At 35.8% G+C, this 20,606-nt stretch overlaps 1 protein-coding gene across 6 annotated transcripts in view; it reads left to right on the forward strand.

The window, feature by feature from the left end:
- Positions 1-20,606, forward strand: part of LIN54 (lin-54 DREAM MuvB core complex component) — a 66,027-nt gene that overhangs the window by 12,157 nt on the left and 33,264 nt on the right. For 3 of the 6 annotated variants that reach the window (XM_038582264.1, XM_038582263.1, XM_038582265.1), the window contains exons 2-4: positions 356-1,071; positions 5,933-6,056; positions 12,855-12,997. In XM_038582264.1, the coding sequence (XP_038438192.1) occupies positions 388-1,071; positions 5,933-6,056; positions 12,855-12,997 (951 nt within the window). In that variant the 5' untranslated portion in view covers positions 356-387. The remainder of the gene's footprint in view (positions 1-355; positions 1,072-5,932; positions 6,057-12,854; positions 12,998-20,606) is intronic. The other 3 variants (XM_038582267.1, XM_038582266.1, XM_038582268.1) reach the window with 1 other exon arrangement.

Raw genomic sequence — 20,606 nt, forward strand, 5'->3', positions numbered from 1 at the left:
AAATAAGATGATCAGACATCTCAAAGACTAAAGAGTTTTTATGAGTGGGCATTGGAAAGGATTTTCCTGTAATTATGTGACTTACTGTTGCTTGAATGCAGTATACTTTTGGATTGAGATACGGCAAATGAGAATATTTGCTTCTAGTTTTGTGTCCCATTTGACTTATATTTCAGATTCTTGAAGGCTGAGAATATGTTGAAGTGGTTTAAGCCAAATAGGTACCAGGAATATCCTTCATTCAATTATATATCAGTAATAAATGATTATTTTGTCACTTGCCCTTTTTTTGAATAATTTTATTCTTCAATGTTTTGAAAACTAGTAATTTATTCATTTTCAACTTTTATTGCAGCGCCTGATCAACTTTCTAGCAGGAGAACGATCATGGAGGTGGTGCCAGCTGAGGTGAATAGTTTGCTTCCAGAGGAGATAATGGACACTGGTATAACTTTAGTGGATGATGATAGTATTGAGGCTGTTATTGTTTCATCCCCAATTCCCATGGAGACAGAACTGGAAGAAATTGTCAACATAAATTCTACTGGTGACTCTACAGCCACGCCCATTTCCACGGAACCAATCACAGTGTACAGTAACCACACTAACCAAGTTGCAGTGAATACCACAATTACTAAAGCAGATTCTAATACCACAGTGAAACCAGCTTTTCCAAGTGGCCTTCAGAAACTTGGTGCTCAGACTCCTGTGACTATATCAGCCAATCAGATTATTTTAAACAAAGTATCACAGACATCAGATCTTAAACTTGGCAATCAGACCCTTAAACCAGATGGACAGAAGTTAATTTTAACAACTTTGGGCAAGTCTGGTTCACCAATTGTTTTAGCACTACCCCATAGTCAACTACCCCAGGCTCAGAAAGTTACAACTCAGGCCCAGTCAGGAGATGCTAAATTACCACCGCAGCAAATTAAAGTAGTTACCATTGGAGGGAGGCCAGAGGTGAAACCTGTCATTGGTGTCTCAGCATTGACCCCAGGAAGTCAACTGATTAATACTACAACTCAGCCCTCTGTGTTACAGACCCAACAGTTAAAAACAGTACAGGTAAAAAAAAAAAAAAAAGGGGGCTTATTAATTCAAATGCATGTTAAAAATTAAATTGATTCACAGTTGTGTTTGTAGGGTGATTAAATGCATAGTTGTTACCGAATTCTTTTGAATGTTGCTTTTAGTAATTGTGTGGTTTCTTTTTTGTAAAGTTTGATATGTCTAATGCTTTGAAAATGTTTGCTAGAGAACTTAGAGCAAACCTAATTTTTGTTACATTCCAACTTAGTGTATTTATAGCTCTTTACTCATTTTTAAATGCATTTTATTCTTAGTAGTAGTTTGATTGCAAGTATGCTCTGCTGGTATAAAGATACCAGAGTTACTGCTGGGCTGTCAAAAAATCATACAGACATAATTTTCTCAGTTAACAGATGGCCAAAGTCTAAGAAAACTTGCTGCTCTGAGAAATCCTTGGAGCCAGCAATAATACATACTAGCCCGTGTGTGCCACCTCTTTGCAGTTTACTATCCACTGCCATTACTCATGTGTGCAGTGTGGAAAAGGCAGTGTCACATTCTGGAAGGTAACATGTTGGCTTTCGAATTGAACCAACTGGATTTGAGTCACCTCTGTGCTACCCTAGCACCTGTGGAACTTCGGATTGATTACTTGTATTTTCTCTGAGTCTTTTACTTTAGCTGAAAGATGGCTATTTGGCCATGATGAAATACATAGTAAAAGCTAATACTTGATGTAATTCTCGAAACTTTCTGGATCCTTCAAAATGGTGCCTATTATTAGTATGAATAGGATCCTAAGATAGAAGGTTAAAGGAATATATATTAAATGGTTCCCAGTTTTTCATGCTCAACGAGGCCTTTTTAGGTCACCACTGCTCTTAAAATAAAATGATCCGTGTAAGATCAGGAAACACAAATGCATTCCCTGCTTGAAAGATTCACCTTTCAGAACAAAAGGAGCATGCATAACTTAGAGAACTGATGCAAGTATATAATGAAATAGGAAGATACAGAGAACTATCCACACTCAGCTGATATTAGAAATAATGATGTTTTAGTTGTTATGTTGGCAAAATAATTAGAAACATTTTTCATGGGATTTTTTTTTTTTTTTTAGATTTTGTTTTTTGTTTTTTGTTTTTTTAGATTTTGTTTTTAAGTAATGTCTATACCCAACATGGGGCTTGAACTCACAAGCCTGAGATCAAGAGTTGCACCCTCTTCCAACTGAGCCCAGCCAGGTGCCCCCTCATGGTCTTTTTACTTAAGCACATTGTATGGTTTCTCAAATCTTCTAATTTGCCCATGTCCCTCCTACCACTATTAAATATTTAGTGCTCTTTTCTTTCTTTTTTTTTTTTTAAGATGTTATTTATTTATTTGAGAGAGAGAGTGCGCGTGTGCATGAGCAAGGGGGAGGGGCAGAAGGAGAGGGAGAAGCAGAAGCAGACTCTGCTGAGCCGGGAGCCCAAAGTGGGGCCAGGACCCTGAGATCATGAACTGAGCCAAAGACAGATGCTTAACTGACAGCCACCCAGGCACCTCTCTTTCTTGTTAATTATCATGTCTCACTTATTTCTGACTTCCTTTTACTTCTTTTGATGAAAATCTCTTGAATGAGATATACTATCACCATCAAGCATTTTGTCCTCAATTGTTTTTTAAATCAGTTTTGAAACTTGTTTTTAGTAGTTTACCAAAGTTGATCTGGCTTTGGGGAGGAGGATCATGACCACATTCACAATAAATTGATAATGAAAACCAGAATGTCATTTTTTTTTTCATTTACTAGAGCAATATATACTATTTCATGACCAGTTTACTTGTATCCACAAGTTTTCTACTATAATCCCCTAAGTGCTGACAGTGAAAGCAAACACTGGGGTCTAATTCCTATAACTTCTTTAATTATTGTTACTTTTATAAAATCTGATTCTATTTATTAAAAAAGAACTTCTATTTATTTTTTAAATTAAATTAATTTATTTATCTGAGAGAGAGAAAGCACGAGTGGGGAGAGAGAGAAGCAGGCTCCCTGCTCAGCAGGGAGCCCCATGTGGGGCTCAATCCCAGGACCCTGGGATCATGACCTGAGCTGAAGGCAGATGCTTAAATGACTGAACTACCCAGGAACCTCAAAAAAGAACTTTTACTTTAAGCTAACAAAAACAAAAGACACCCCATTTATAATACTGTTCCCCTTGTCCAGTTTTTAGGCAACTCAAATCTTTCAAACTCAGAAGTAACCTACAAAGCTCTAAAGCATAGAAAAAAAACAAGAAGCTACACATTTATGTTTCCTCTTTAGGCACCAGAATATTTGGTTTAGTATTATACGGTGTATATGATTCTCTGGTTTTTTTCCCTAGACAATCCTCAGCGTTGTCTTAAGTTTAATCAGAGTATTGAAACTGTTAGGGTATGGACAGCAGGTAAGGGTGGAAGAAGGAGACCCATCTTGAAAAATGAAGGAAAGAGGTGACAGTTGAGGCCAGAGGCAGTAACAAAGAGGTATAGTTACACTTAATTACAGATATATAAACAGTTTCCCATGTTTTGTATGCATAGTATATAAGAGTAATTAATAACTAACCCTCTGGAACAACATAACTCCTTATTAGTTCCTGAATCAATACAATACAGTGCCAATAATTACCTGCATGTATTATTTGATCATATATTTGGCTATCTTATTTGTGAATTTCCTTTTTTGATCCATTTTTGTCTTTATCTGCTGATTACATAAATTTGTTAAAAGTGGCAATTTATGCTTTGTTTTATTTGATAAAGTAATTTCATTCTAGAGTAGCTTAGAATTTAATAATGCCAAAAGTATGGTTCTTTGAAGGAACTATAAATTGTTATTTTCAGCATTATGCCACTAAAGAAACATAACCACAAGGGCAAATTGGAATTATTTAAATGAATAATTAATGTGCTTTTGGTTGTATTGTTTACATTTTTTTCCTGATTGGTAAGTATTCATATAGTCATATGATTGTGAAAATCAATTAAAAATACGGAAGTACTCTATGCTCCTAATCTTTATAGTTAAGAATATTAAAAATATATATATTTATTACAAGATACGGGTTTCTAAGAACATCAATACTTTTACCTTTTGAGATTATTTAGCAGTAAGTCAATAGATAATATATTCTGACATTTTAGAATTTTCGACTGGTAAACACAGTTGGGAAATATATTGCCTTTATGTCTCCCATATTGCCTCAATTTTTTGAAGAATAGCCATGCATTTATTTGGGTATATCAGTTTTGGAAGCTGAGTAATTATTTTAGTATAGTAATGGATCTCCTTGTTTTTTTAAAAAGTGATTTGTGGGCAGCCCGGGTGGCTCAGCAGTTTAGCTCCACCACCAGTCCAGGGCATGATCCTGGGGACCCGGGATCGAGTCCCGAGTCAGGCTCCCTGCATGGAGCCTGCTTCTCCCCCGCCTGTGTCTCTGCCTCTCTCTCTCTCTGTGTCTCTATGAATAAATAAATAAAATATTTTTTAAAAATGTGATTTGTAATTTCACTTATATTTTGATTTGTTAGTCACATGTTCTGAATGTAAGAAAGTAATATATTCTAAGTGTTAAGTAATGTGTTATTTAGTAATATAATTTGAGCACAAAGCCAATACTTAACGTAGTTCTGTGATCCATTGCAGCTTCTAGTATATTTCTGCCATTCAAATTGACCATGTTTATTCATTTAAGTCATTATTTCCAATATTAGCACTTCAGGGCCTCAAGTTTTATATCTGACAAAAAATAAGATTAATATTTAATGTCTTCCCTATGATAACTAAGTTTTTGCTTCTTTTAGAAGAAGCTATATCTTTGCATACGTTGATAATTTCAGTATTAAAACATTGTAATTCTGCCCTCCTTGACTTTTTTTTTTTAATTTTATCCATTTATTCATGAGAGACACAAAGTGAGAGAAGCAGAGACATAGGCAGAGGGAGAATCAGACTCTTTGCAGGGAGCTCAATGTGGGACTCGATCCCAGGACCCCAGGATCACACCCTGAGCTGAAGGTAGACACTCAACCGCTGAGCCACTCAGGTGTCCCATACCCTCCATGACTTGTGCAGAATTTTAGTTCAGGTCAACAGCATGCCAATATAATTTAAGATCAGGGATGAATATAGACCCTACCTTCAAAGAATTGATAGTCTAGTAAAACGTATTTTAGGAAATAACATTTATAGCAGCTTTGCCTTTAGAATAGTCTTTGTTTTGCCAAACTTGTCTCTCTTTATCGTAGGGCATTAACTTGTTCAGTTCTTTGTGTATCTAACCCTGATATATATATATACACACCCACACATATATGTATGTGTGTATATATATGTGTATATATATATATAGAGAGAGAGAGTGCTAAAGATCTAATCAATAAGCCTGTTTTTACTGTGTATTTATATTTTGCTTCCAGGGGACAGTGTAATTACATTTATAGGTGGCTTCATGTTTTGCATTATGCTTTCGTAACTGACTCTATATTTCTATTATTGGATAATTTGTTATTTTGTGAAAAAACATTGTTGTGTCATAGTGTTTTAGTATTGTTTATTATTAAATAAGTATTATTAAACATTTTTAAATACTCATTTGGTTTTCATCATATGCATATTATTCTACAGACTAAAATAAAGATTTACAATAAAATGCAAAGGTATTGCTATATATTGGCTCAAGATGGGACCGTATTAGTATTTTGATGAATGGCTGCATTTTAGATGTTTTTAACATGAATATTCAGATATATTCTGTTAAATTAGCTGGTTCCATATGTATTTCTATATATCAATCTTCTGTTTAATTTTGATTGAATAGGTGTTTTACAGAAACAGATCATCTTCATAGTTATTTATATATTTCAGATTGCTAAGAAGCCTCGAACACCAACCTCTGGTCCAGTAATCACGAAGCTGATCTTTGCAAAACCAATTAATAGTAAAGCAGTTACAGGACAGACAACTCAAGTATCACCACCAGTCATTGCAGGTTATATTTCTTTATAGTTTATTAAGCTATATGTTTACCTTCTATTTAGGTTTAAAAAAGGCTATTCTGCCGTCTTGAAGTGTTTTAGTGCGACAAGTAGGGTTATTATTATAAACCAAACTAGTTAATAAGAAATGTGACACTTATTAAATGTGTGCTTTGAGCAAAATGCCTTATCTCAAAATTAGTCCATTAGTTTCGTCGTCTTGGGTTTTGTTTTTTGTGTTTTTTTTGTTTGTTTTTTTAACCATGAAATTAGCAAAGTCTTAAACTCCAATAATACTAGCTAACATTTATCTAGTGTTTACCAGGTACCTTGCACTATTCTTAGCTTTTTACATATGGTGACTTAAATAGTCTCTGGGCAATCCTGTGATGTAGGTACTAATAGCAGTCCCATTTTGCCAGTGTGGAAATGAAGGCTACTCAGCTAGTAAATGGTCAAACTGGGGTTTGAACCCAGGCAGTTTGTCTCTAGAGCACATGTAGTTAAGTTTAATAGTTTTAAATTAATACACAGAAGAGTATAGTATTTCATGGTTTCTGTTTGAATTTTTGGTTTCAGTGTGTTAATATGCTTTATATACAGTTTTCTATGAACAGAAAATTGTTACAATGGTAGTAATTACTTAAGTGATAACAGAATTTTAGGTGTATTTACCAGCAAGTTCCTTAGTGAGATCCAGTTCTCTATTATTATATACTTTAAAATTTGTCATCACCAGTAAGTGGAACACTTAAAATCTTGACTTTGAGTATTTCATTCTCTTCAGTTTATCTGCCTTTATATCCTCAATCTAGGAGTTCTTTGACTTTGAAATCTATGATCCATTAACCTTTCTGTTTTCTCATTAATAATCACCTGCTTCCTGTCTTCAGATTCTTCCTTAATCAACATGGAATCCGTGACCCATAATTACCACTCCTGTGCAAATACCCTTCTTATTTTTTTTTCCCTTTCTCCTTCTATAATAGCTTAGCTTACATCCAACTCTCTTCTTACTCCTTGCCTGGAAGGCAGCTCAGTACTTCTAGAGACAGACAGCCATGGAGACTTGTCTTTAATTCAGAGCTATACTAACATGACTCAGAGCTATACTAACATGACTCTTCACCGGTTAGGAGCTCATTTCTAATTTCCATTGTGTTAAGGGCTTATGGAAGTACCTCTGGGTGGTAGACTTGTCTAGAGACTTTTAAATGCTAATTACCCATTCCTAGAATGTATATTCTTGATGAGGGTACTTCAGATGTTAACTAACCATGGAGGAGAATGGGAAGGGGTATGTGTTAAAACCACCTACTGTTTTTGATCAATTTACAGTGTAACAGTAGACAGCTCTGAAGGCAGTGGCAGTGATCTGTCATTTTCCTGAGGTTCTGAATTGTATATAGGGAGGCTTCTCATTTTAGCAAGTGAAAGGGGTCATAGAAAGATTGTAATTTGAGAATAGTGTTTGGTGATGAAATTTCTCTTTTGGCCTTCAGCAGAGATTTATAATGTTTATAGGAGGCTGGTGCCTTGATGCTGTCATGGGAGGCAGGTATAACCCCGGAAGAAAGACTGGAACAGGTTTGGATTTGGAGCTGGTTGAGGAATTGGGCTTCAGTTGGCCAAAAGTAAGGAAGGTTTTGGATATATTTATGAAAAAGGGACCCCTTCCAGTCCTCTGGAAGGTTTTGGTGGAGAGGGTTAACTAAGAAGAATGTCTCAATGCAGTATTTTTTACTATTGAGTTTGAGAGAGTCCCTTAAATTTTTTAATTATGTGAGAAAATTATATATGCTAAATAGTTGTAGTGTTTGCGGAAATGTCTGAATGAATATTTGGTCAGTGCCAAGATTTCATGTTTTTTACATTTGACTATGATGATGCCATTGCTGGGTCTTTGGGTCATTTATATAATGTGTTTGCACACCTTTTTTTTTTTTTTTTTCATGGTAAATAGGAATTTTCTTGTAATCTTTGATCTAACTGAGAAGTGTTATTTTATTTTATTATTTTTTTTAATTTTTATTTATTTATGATAGTCATACAGAGAGAAGGAGAGAGAGGCAGAGACACAGGCAGAGGGAGAAGCAGGCTCCATGCACCAGGAGCCCGATGTGGGATTCGATCCCGGGTCTCCAGGATCGCGCCCTGGGCCAAAGGCAGGTGCTAAACCGCTGCGCCACCCAGGGATCCCCTGTTTGCACACCTTTTAATTATAGGCGGATTTATTGGCCCCACCAAAATACGTATATTTCTGTTAAATTTCATTAGAATTGTTGTCATTAAGTTCAGTTTGAGAGCTAATTTCTACTGTCAACTGGTTCATTATTTAAAAGGCTACTTTTAAATTCATATGAGCCAAATTTTAAACCACTGAAGTAGCTTTCCTGGTGAATTCTCTTAATCACAAGGAGACTCTATAATCTTTCTATTATAGCTATTGATTTTTCAAAGTACATTTAGATTTTTTTTTAATGACTTTTGGCCTTCTCATTGAAGATAGATACCTTTTTCTGTCTTGTAGTCAAGACAAACTTACGTTTATATATAAGTGATTTTTCTAAAATGCAGATCTGATCTGGACACACCCTTGCCTAAGATTTTCTTGGCTGTATACATTTCTTATGTATTTCTTGGCTTCAATCTGTCAGATTTGAATTCAAATATGAGTGCTTTCTTAACATTAACGACATTTTTGATCAAATTACATACCTTTTCATTTTCACCTATCAGTTCCATACTTATAATGATTTAATTTATCTTCTCTTAGGACATAGGATTTTGGCTTTATTCCTCTTACTTAAAATACCTTTCTTTGCTATACTCTTGTCCTAATCATCTCCCATGTATTCCCATAGAACTTAATTATACCTACTAAATTCTTAACTTTAATTAGACTTCTTTAAATTCCATATTGGGGGATCCCTGGGTGGCTCAGCGGTGCCTGCCTTTGGCTCAGGGCGCGATCCTGGGGTTCCGGGATCGAGTCCCACGTTGGGCTCCCGGCTTGGAGCCTGCTTCTCCCTCCTCCTGTGTCTCTGCCTCTCTCTCTCTCTCTATGTCTATCATGAATAAATAAATCTTTAAAAAAAATAAATTCCATATTGGTTTTTAATATTTCCATTGGTCACGCTGTATTATAATACTTGGTTTTCTTATCTATTTCCCCTACTATATTTATAATTTTCTTTAGTGATAATTTTTTGCTTTGTTCTGTTATCTAATTTTTAAATTTTATTTAAAATAGAATAGTGATAAAATATACGTACATAAATTGTGTTAGAACATACATAGCATTTTAATCATTTTCCAAGTGGACTGTTCAGTGGCATTAAATATATTCACACTGTTATACCACCATCACCATCACTACTTTCTATCTCCAGAACTTTTTTCATCTTGCAAAAGATAATCTCTGTATTTATTAATCAATAACTGCCCATTCCTCCCCTCTCACCACCAACTCCTAACAGAGACTTTTTGTCTCTGTCAGTTTGATTACTCTGTATATCTCATATAGTGGAATCATGCAGTATATGTTCTTTTGTAATTGGCTTATTTTACTCAGCATAATGTCTTCATAGTTCATCTATGTTGTAGCATGTAAGAATTCCTTTTTTAGGCTGAATAATACTCCATTGTGTGTATGTACTACATTAGTGGTAGCTCTTTTCTTTTATCTTGTTTATCTCAATTTTTTCAGACTTGGCACAGTTTCTGGCACATAGCTGTGTTCAGTGAATGTGTATTTTTTAATGAATGTGTATGTGCATGGAAGCAGTGTGGTGGTGTGGGAGGAACTATTGGTAAACATGGGTTTTAGTCCTGGCCCTTCTATCGATTTTGTCTGTGATCTTGGGCAAATAATTATTGGTTTTTCTTATTTCTATAAAATGTTGATACCAGACACTTCAGAAGGCTTGGCAGATGGTTAAATGAGATACAGAGGTGCTTGTTATTGGAGCTCCCGAGGTACAAGTTTGCTACAATGGAGCAAGCTTCATCAATATGAAAATATTCACTAATCTCTTACAGAATTAGTCCTCGTTTAGATAAGCTAACTCCCTGCTGCTCCCCAAACCCCATCTTTTTGGAGTATGTCTCTTGATTCTTGAAGAACAGCCAACAACAGAGTATAAATACCTTGCATATTGACTTCAAGGGGAAATTGTATAACTTGCATACTTTCTTGAATCTGTCTGCAGAGCTAAGGATAAGTAGGGATTTGGAAATTAGATAATCAGGAGGGATGCTATCTGGATGAAAAGCAAGCTCCTAAAAAAGAATAACTTGATTTTTAAAGAGGTGTAGAGAGTTCTTGGGAAAATTGATAAAATCCTGAAATATTTTGTCAGAGGTGATCTTCAATATGATCATGTTATGCCTATCAAACAGAATCTGTCATTGCGCTATCATACAGATTTTTAGAAGAATCTTCTTTCCTCCAGACTTGATCCGATGAGTTAGTGTAGTTTTAATTATAAATTGGATTTTTGTTAAATATAAGCACAACTCCACAAAGGTGAAAGTTTTATGCTTAGTTTTGTTTATTTAAAATAAAATCTGTGTCCCTGTTTTATTTATTTATTTTTAAGGATTTTATTTGTTTATTTGAAAGAGAGACAGGGGAGCAAGAGAGGGAGAAGCAGCCTCCTTGCAGAACAGGGAGCCCAATGTGGGAATCGATTCCAGGACCCTGGGTTAGTGACCTGAGTTGAAGGCACATGCTTAACCAACTGAGAGCCAACCAGCGCCCCATTTTGTCCCTGTTTTAAATTAATTCATTTTTAAGTGACCTTTTTCTGGATTAGTTGTTTTTGGGAACTGAGGATCATCTATATTAACTGGTTCTGAAACTTTTTTCTGAATCTATGTAATGCTGAACAAATGAGAAATTATAGTAATAGCCATAAATGATGAGCATTTTATGGCACTGTGTTTTCATTGGTAATTTGTTGGGGCTTCAGATTTATCCCACAGGTATTCATTTTAGAAACTAGAGCCAGCAAACATTTTACTTCAGGCAGGTTCAACACTTTAAGGTGGCCTAAAAATATTTGATGTAGATTCATTTAGTTTATGTAGAATTGAGTTATTTAGTTATGTAATTCAGGTTAAAAAGAAGCAACTCTCAGCTGAAATTCATTAATGACTATATTTTGTCGTGAAATTGAAAATTTTGTACTTAAAATATTTTAAAAATTGATAAATGTCAGATAACCTTGTTTTTAAAAAAGAAACTGTATATACTGTGCTGTGGCACAGTTATCAGAAAAAAACAATCCAGAAGCTCTTAAGTGCTAGTTCTCTATTTTTGTCTAAAGAGGAAAGTCCTTTCTTTCTTCTCTTTTTCCCCCCTTTCATCTCTAGATATATCTATAAATTCAATCATAGCTTCTAAGAGGGGACTTTAGAGATAATGTAGTTATCTATCTTTTCTCTTTCTTAGGTGCTTCAATTCCCTCTTTAGCCAGTGGATTTGATTATACAGCATCTGCTTGGAACACCTTCAGTGACTGAAAATTCACTTGTGGTGAAACAGTCATTTCAACTGGAAATTTCTGTTAGAAGTTCTTTCCTATTGCTGAGCTCAAACTTCTGTTTCTGTGCATTAGTGCTGTGCATCTGATGTGCTACAGAGTGGCTCTAATCCTTCCACTGGACAGCCTGGATCAGGCAGGATAATCTTGACTTTCCTGCCATAATAAACAGTCTCTAAATCTCAGAAGTTTAAAAAATTTTACTTTTTGTTCATACTTGCTAAGATTATCTATAAGTCCATTGTGGATTAGAAAGGGGGCTCGTCTTATCCTGGTCTCTCAAAGACCCAGGCTGACAGCGGGATCATCGTCTCAGATGTGGCAGAGGAAAAGAGAGCTTTGGAAGGTTTTGCATAGGCAGTAAATGTTCTGGCCCAGAATGACACACATCACCTCTACTCATAATTCATCAGCTAGAACTTGTCACACGGCCCTAACCTAATTACAGTGCGTGGGGAGGTGGAGGTGGTGCAGTACTACCATGTGCCTAGAATGGGAGAGAACCAGAATACTAACAGTGGTCACACCCAGTCTCTTAAGAATTTGGAGATATGTCATGTCTTTGTATTCCTCTCTTGCGTAGGATAAATATTTCCAATGTTTCAACTTATTGTGATATGATTCCCATTTTCCTAAGCCATCCAGACACCCTATAGTTTTTCTGCATTTTTCCTGATGGGTATTGATTGTCCAGAAGGGAACACAGTATTCCTGCATTCCTGTTGGAATCTGGCCAGGAAGAATTTTTTCTTTTCCTTTTGGCAGTCTAAAACCAAGTAGTATTAAACCAAACAGTGTTCAAGTTAGTCTGATAACTTTGATAGATGTGGTTTTACATTATATCCTGGATGGTTTAAGTTCAGAGTAAGACAGTTGTAGTATATATAGTACAGAGGTTAAATTTCGAGACTTGGATTCAAGGCTCAATTTTCAGGAATTGCGTTACCCAGGGCATGTTGCATAGTTGTCCTGAGCCTATTTTCTGATAGAAGTTAACAGGTTTGAGCATGTGAGCAGAAGTGTTTCATGGATTTTACATAAAGTGGTGTTAGGATACTAAGTATTACTAAGAAGCATTGTTTTGTTTCCTTCTGACAGTTTCACATTAGTTACTAGGGACTCACTTGAATGTTTAAGTTCATACCTAGATACATATGAAGTAGTGAACATATATACTACAATCCTTATGAGTGTAGATCATCATCACATACATTTTTATATTATTATTGAAAAAAGTCAAACTGATGTGCTGCCTCTCATTTGCAGGTAGGGTTCTTTCACAGTCTACTCCTGGGACTCCATCAAAGACCATAACAATATCTGAAAGTGGTGTTATTGGATCAACTTTAAATTCTACAACACAGACACCAAATAAAATAGCCATCTCACCTTTGAAATCGCCAAATAAGGTAAAAAAAAAAAATTAGCCACAAATGCCAAGTGTTGTGGTTATGCCTTTATGTTCTTACTAGTCACTTTAGATGCTTCAGTTTTAATATATTCCCAAACAAGTAATAGGCATTCATCGAATACTAGATTTAGTAATCAAGGATATATGGCAGAAAAAAAACTTACTCTAAACACATAGTAAGCTAGTAATCATTTTGCATGCTAAGATGATTTCCATGGCCCGTATGAATGTGGGTACAACAAAAATCTTTTGAATGAGGTACATGATGTGTTCAGTTCTTCAGTTAATATTTGCACAAAATTATTTTCTTTGGGAAGTCACATATGTAGTGACTATATGAATATAAAATGTTAAGTGTAACATTATAATTATTTTGATAAAATACTGTTTTCTGCTGAAACTGTCCTGGGTTTCATAGATATCCGAGCTTTTGCTGGGTAACAGAGTACCTAGACTACTAGAAATTGCTATCAGATGCTGGTAACCAGATCTTCAGAGTTTTTAGACTTAAGTACAGTTCAAAGCATTTGAAAGCTTTTCATAATTTGTTTTCATTGTAAGGTAGCAAAATACCTATCATTTTACTCTTAGGTCAAGTATGGAGTCTTAGCTCACTTTCCTAAAACATACAGATGTCATTATACCAGCATAACATTTTGAAAAGTTCTGTTTTAAAGGACATAATCAGGTGGAAAGCTAAGCATCACTTGTCTGTAAGATGCTGCCTTTGTGATTCTGGAAACTTACTACCCTTTATTCTGCCTTTTTACTGAATTTATTATTATTCATAAATAGAACAAACAACTGTTTTACATTTTTTTAAAGTATAACTGTTGGTTTCTGTTCTAATGAGGCTTGAATACTTTATATAAATATGTCTCTTACAGTTTGTTAAAATGAGATTCTTCCTGCAAAGTAATAGAAAATCATTATTTACTTAAATGGATTGACATCGATAGATATTTGGGTACTTCCCATATGCTGTGCGATGGGCACTGGGGATAAAAGTGTGAACAAGACAAGTTTTTCATTTCAATGGGGAAGTTAGACTTGAACATTCAGAATTGCCGTATAGAATCATTATGGTCACAAGTGGGTTGATGAGTTCTGCTGTGTGTCAGGGAGGTTTATACTGAGGCTGGTCTTGAAAGGTCTAAACCTTAAAGGTGTTTTGGGTCTTAGCTATAGGTGAGCAGAAGAAGCTTTCTGGATTGAGGTAATACTTTACACAAAAGTGGAAAAGTGTATGTCCTTCGAGGCAACTACATTGCTTTAGTAGTGTAAGAGCTAAGGACACTGAGGTCAAATGGAAGGTTTTATTCTCTTGAGGGGAGTTCCCATTGTATTGCATTGTTTCTGAAGACTTTCTATGGCTTTCCATTGCTTCTAGAGCAGTGGTTTCCTTGTTTGCACGTTGGGATCACTTGAGAATGCCTGGTGCCTATCCCCAGAGACTGTTTTAATTGATCTGGAATTTGGCCTGGTATCAAGATTTTTAAAAGCTCTTTAAGTGATTTTAATGGGTATCCTGGATTGAAAACCACTACTCTAGGATAATATGAGATTTGCATTTAAAAAAAAAGATGATTCTTGTGGCGTTATGAAAGATAGTTTAGAGGAAAGTAAGTCTGAATTCTGGTAGAGACCAGTTAGGTTAGTGATTCTCAACCTTGGCTGAACTTTTGAAGTACCCTGGGACCCCTGGAAAACACTAATGTCTGGGTCCTACCCTGACTCTATTTGAATGAAGATCTCTAAGGCTGGGGTCTAGGTATTTTAATATTTTTAATTCTAAAGTGTGGGTCAAGGTAGAGAATCACTAAGTTAGATTATTATAGTACTTTATGTTTGAGCTAGGCTGGTAGCTAAGGGGCTTGGGAAGAAGAGATAGGTAAAGGAACTTTAAGACTTAAGACTGGACGTCAGGGTCTTAAGGAGGGGAAGAATCTAGGATGACTCCTAGATTCCTGACTTGAGTAACAGTGTAGTTGGTGGCACTGTGAAGTAGTATGACTGGAAATGGGCTGTACCTGATGACCTACAAATAGGAACTAGCTTTGTTTTTCTCTCATCCTCCATTTTAGCCATGATATCTTGGATCTTCCTTCCCTACTTCTTGACAAGAAGGTATTTTTTACTGTAAGAACAAGCCTCATTTTGGTGATAATCACAAGTATGAAAAGTCTAGTCAAAACGTTAAACCTAGTTAAAAGCTTCTCTCTTAAAAAAAAAAAAAAAAGCTTCTCTCTTCAACTCAGACCTAATCATGGTTCAGGGACCATGTTTGTAGTGGAGAAAAGGAGTATAATCCGGTTCTTCCCTCTTCTACCTTTCCCTTCTTTCTGCTTTTGGCTTCTGATTGGAAGGAAGATTAGAAGGAAAGAACAAAGTTTTAAATGACTAGGATGATTGTAATCTAGATGCCAGTGTCACAGGTGTCCAAGTATGGACTTTTACAATTGTATGTTTAGGAAAGTTTTTGGAGACCCCTGTGGATATGTCTGCATTGCCCAGTTCTCTGTCAGGAGTGTGGTACACACTCAGGCTATCTTTGGCAGTTTTCTCCTGGCTCACTCTTGCCTCCTGTAGTCTGCCCCAGAGCCTGTTACTGTACTGTACTGTACCCATACAGCAGGGTACGTGTCTTTGGCTCATCAAGATGCTTTAGCCCTTCGCAGCATCTGTTTGGCTAATAGGAAACCTATAGAACCCAATGGTAGAAGTGCAGCTTGACTAACTGCTATCCTCCATGTTCTTGCTCTGCCATTTTGACAGCTTCATCCAACCTCTTGCTGTCAGAATTCTCCAGGCCGGAACCAGTTTCTTTGTTCACATATGTCCTGAACTCCTGGGGGTATGTGTCAAGTTCTCCCAAGAACTCTCTTACTGCATTCATTTTTGGTGTGGTTAAACCAAGAGCTTTAAGAGTTTATCTCTCTCCCTCTCTCTTTCTCTCTCTCTCTCTTACACACACACACACACACATACACACACACACACACACACACATACACACACACTTTCTTTATCATACTAGGTTGCCAGGCAAAAATTACGATGTCAGTTTTCCCTTCTTAAAGTTATCACTCAGTCTATCCCAGAGGCTTTCTTGGAGAGCCCCTGCTTTTGTTCTCTTACTGAGGTACACAGCCTTAGCATTCTGTTTATGAATTCACTTCCATTTCTGTTTTGTTTCATTTTTAATAGGCAGGAGGTGGATGATAGGGATGCTGTCTCTCAGTAAGTCTGCCATGGATGTTTTGTCTTCCTTTATAGAGTGTGGGGGTTTATCATTTATAGTCCTCAGCCTTGGAAAAAAATCACATTATTGTCTTAAACTGGAGAAGAAATAAAGAGAGAATAGCCGATTTGGGCAAAAATATATTGTTTAGTTCTTGGAGATGTCGGTCATCGAAGTACCCACTGATTATTGAAGGAAGATGTCCATTAGGAAGTTGAATATAGGGACGCCTGGGTGGCTGAGTAGTTGAGTGCCTGCCTTTGGGTCAGGGCATGATCCTGGGGTCCAGGATCGAGTTCCACATCGGAGTCCTTGCAGGGAGCTTGCTTCTCCCTCTGCCTGTGTCTCTTTCTGTGTCTCTCATGAATAAATAAATAAGATCTTAAAAAAAAAAAAAAAAAAGGAAGTTGAATATAGGCAGTGACTAAAACTATGCATATAGATGAAATCAGCCAGGGAGCATGCTGTTGTGTGTAGAGAGGGATGAAAGCAGGAACCACAGAAATATTAAGAGTTGGTAGAAGAAAAGGAGTCAATGCTAACAGAGGTAGGAGAAACTAAAAAATACTGAAAGGGGAAATGAAATGACTTCAAGAGTGATATTGGGCTACAATTTCAAATGTCAGGATAGTCATTTAAGAAAAAACTGAAAAATAAGGATTTGCCCCATTGATCAAAAGTGGTCGAAAGAAAATCCTAAGTGTCCACTGTTTCCTACTTGCCAACATTCATAATCTGATCGCCATCTGCCTTGAATAACCAGGACTTCTTTCTTTATTTATCCCTGTTTACAAGGGGTACCATCCAAAGGCCCAGACTCCTACATCCCCCTTTATCTCCCACATCTAGTCTCCTTAAGGCTATCAATATCTTCTATCCATGTTCCCACGTGTCCCCTACTCTTGAACTCCTTCCTCTGTGCTCTCCCTGGAGTTCATAATCAAAATAATACCCTAAATCCTCAGCCTTTTTACTGAATGTTCCTTTTATCTTCTTGTTCTAGCGGATACCCAACCCTCCCCTAGGATACTGCTTCCCCAGCAGACCTCTTAAATGATGGCCATTTTTTCTCCTTTAGCCCTTAGGCCACTGGGCCTACAGTGGAGGGAGCAGGACTACATGTCATCTTTGCTTCTCATTACACCCTGCAGACCATTGTCACTTTCTTCTCCATCTTTGAAACTAATGTTACCAGGTTTGTAGTGGGAAGTCAGGCATATCTGATGTTTTCTCAATTTACTTGATACTATAGTTGTCTGGTGGTGTACTTCTTCCATTATATTTATTTTCTAAAGTAATCCTCAGTTCCCTAAAGTATTTATTAGACATGTAAATAAGTACTAAACCAATGAAAATACAATTCTACGTGGTTTACCTTATTCTTGCTTTAGGTTTTAGCAATGCTGTTCTCTTCTACTTTCTAACATTTAATATGTCTTTTGTCCTGTAATCTTACTCTTTAAGTACTGTTTTTTTCTTGGCATATTTGGATTTATTTCAGAAATTCACTGTGATTTAACATTCACAATATTAATAGGAAAAAAGAATAATTTTACAAATTTATACATCCCAACACATGTAGGAAAATCCTGATGTTAGCCAGCCTCCATTTTGATTAAAAATACCTCAAACAATAAAAACAGAAGGATACTTTCATAATTTGAAAAGGGAGACAATACATCAAACTTCATGTTATGGTGCAGTGTTGCACAAGCATATCCACTTCCCACACTTGTTCATTTCTACTGCAGGTCTGTGTTAATGCAATATTGCAAGAAAAAGAAATAAATGGCATAGGGCTTCAAAAGAAAGTAACAAATTGTCACAAGTTACATATTATGTTATTATATACATGTAAAATTTAATAATCTATTGAACTAGAATTAATGTATGATGTATATATACATAAATTTAGCAAGATGGTTAGGTAGATGCATTGTCAATATAAAAATCAATATTCTAGACCATTTTTATTTAATATTAAATAATATAAATTAAAAATAAATTATTCGTATGATTGGATTTAAATCTTGCATCTTACTAGTTATTTTCTCTTTGTCTCATCATCCTTTTGGTTGGTTTGTTTTTTTTTTTTTACTGTTTTTCTGTCTCCTTTTAGGTGAATTGAATAGTTTTTGTGATTCTATTTTACCTCTACTATTGGCTTATTATAGTTTAAGCTTTTAAAATATTGGTTTCTCTAGAGTCTAATATGATTTGATTTATTGCAGTCTACCTTTATATTTATGTCACTTTATGTAGAGTGAAGATCTTACAGTTGAGTACTCCCAGTTCTTCAATCCTTTATGCTGTCATTGTTAAACATTTTACTTTTACATGTTATGAACTCCATGATACATTTTTTTGTTTTTGCTTTACACAAAATTACCTTTAAAAACAATTAAAAATAAGAAAACCAAGTCCTTTATTTTCATTTTAACTGTATCTTAACATACTTCCTTCCTTTGTATAGGCCCCAATCTTAGTTTGGTATCCGACTCCCCCCTGAAGAACTTTCTTTAGGAGGGGTGCCTGGCTCTGTCGGTTGAGCAGCCAACTCTTGATTTCAGCTTGGGTCATGATCTTGGGTCTTGAGATCAAGCCCCACATTGGGAGTCTGCTTGTCTCTCTCCCTTTGCTCCTCCCTCCCCTCCCTCCACTCACATACATGCTTGCTCTCTCTCTCAAATAAATAAATAAAATTTTAAAAAACAACTTTCTTTAGTAAAGTTTAATTTTCTTAGGAAAATTAAAATTTCTTTAAGGAAAATTCTGCTGACAAAAGATTGTCTCAGCTTTTATATTGCCTGAAAAAAGTCTTATTTTGCATTAACTTTGAAATATATATTTTTTTTAATTTTTTTTAAATTTATTTATGATAGTCACAGAGAGAGAGGGAGAGGGGCAGAGACACAGGCAGAGGGAGAAGCAGGCTCCATGCACTGGGAGCCCGACGTGGGATTCCATCCTGGGTCTCCAGGATCGCGCCCTGGGCCAAAGGCAGGCGCCAAACTACTGTGCCACCCAGGGATCCCTGAAATATATTTTCATTGGATAAAAAATTCTGGGTTGACACTTTTCCCCCAGTGCTTTAAAAATGCCACCCTGTTGACTTCTAGATTGCATAGTTTTTGGCATTACTTCTTGTAATGCTCTAATTTCTGTTTTTTCTTCCTTTGTATATGTCATGTCTTTTTTTTCCTACCTGCTTTCAAGATTTCCTCTTTATATTTGGATTTCTGTGGTTTGACTGTTATGTATCCATATGTGTGCTGTGTTATTGTTTTCTTTTTTTAGGTACATATTTATCTTGATTTTGAACCATCTCAGATGTATAATTTATTGTCTTATTTTTTGAAAACTTTTGGCTGTTATCTCTTCAAATATTTCTTCTGCCTTATCTTTTCTCTCTTCTCATTCTAGAACTCTAGTTTCAAAAACGTTAGACTGATAACAGTTCCACAGCTCTAGATATTCTTCTGTTTTTCCTGTCCCACTTTGTTTTCTTTATGTTTCAATTTGGGTAATTTCTATTGACATGTCTTTAAATGCATTGATTTCTTCCTCATTTCCATGGAGCTTACTAACTGGGCCCAATGAAGGACTTCTTCATCTCTGATAATTGTATTTTTTAAATTTCTAGCATTTCCATTTGACTCCTTCTTCCAGTTCCCATCTCTCTGCTGCAGTTCCCCACAGTTCATTGTATGTTGTCTTACTTTCCCACTAAGTCTGCTAATATATAAAATAACATAGTTATTTTAAAGTTCTTATCTGATGGTCAAAACATCTAGATCATATCTTAGACTCCCTCTCATTTTATTGCTGGAATGCCTCTTGGCGCATTTAAAAAGAAATTTGGATTTTTAAGCTTATGAATCTGGGGCAGGAGAAACCATATTCTATTAAAGGTAGGTGACTTAGAACAAAGACTGAAGCCAGGCTGTTGATTCATTTCAAATCTGATCAGAAAGATTTCAGGATAGGGAACTTTTAGATAAATGAAGCTCAAGAAACATAAAAGTTTTCAGACCTTGGGTTCTGGAAAATTGGATCAAAGAAACAAGAGGTTAGAACCTAATAACCCTTTCTTTCTCACTAATTTGGTTTAAGGGTAAATAAATATCCTAAAATGTAAGGCCCCATCATACTTTATGTAATGTTAACAGCTACCGTTTTTCCCCCTTAATGTCTTTATGTTGAATGTGAATGCATCTTCAAAATATCTTACTCTACTTTTGAGAGTTTATGCAAATATCCTGGGTATCATTGAATACACCTTACATAGACTTCTTGTCAGTTTTGCTCTTCAACCCCGGGGAGTGCTGTTCTTTTTTGGCTCTTATTTGGTAAAAAATCTGTCCTA

Source organism: Canis lupus, chromosome 32 (assembly GCF_011100685.1).
Source record: "Canis lupus familiaris isolate Mischka breed German Shepherd chromosome 32, alternate assembly UU_Cfam_GSD_1.0, whole genome shotgun sequence".
Classification (NCBI taxonomy): Eukaryota; Metazoa; Chordata; class Mammalia; order Carnivora; family Canidae; genus Canis; species Canis lupus.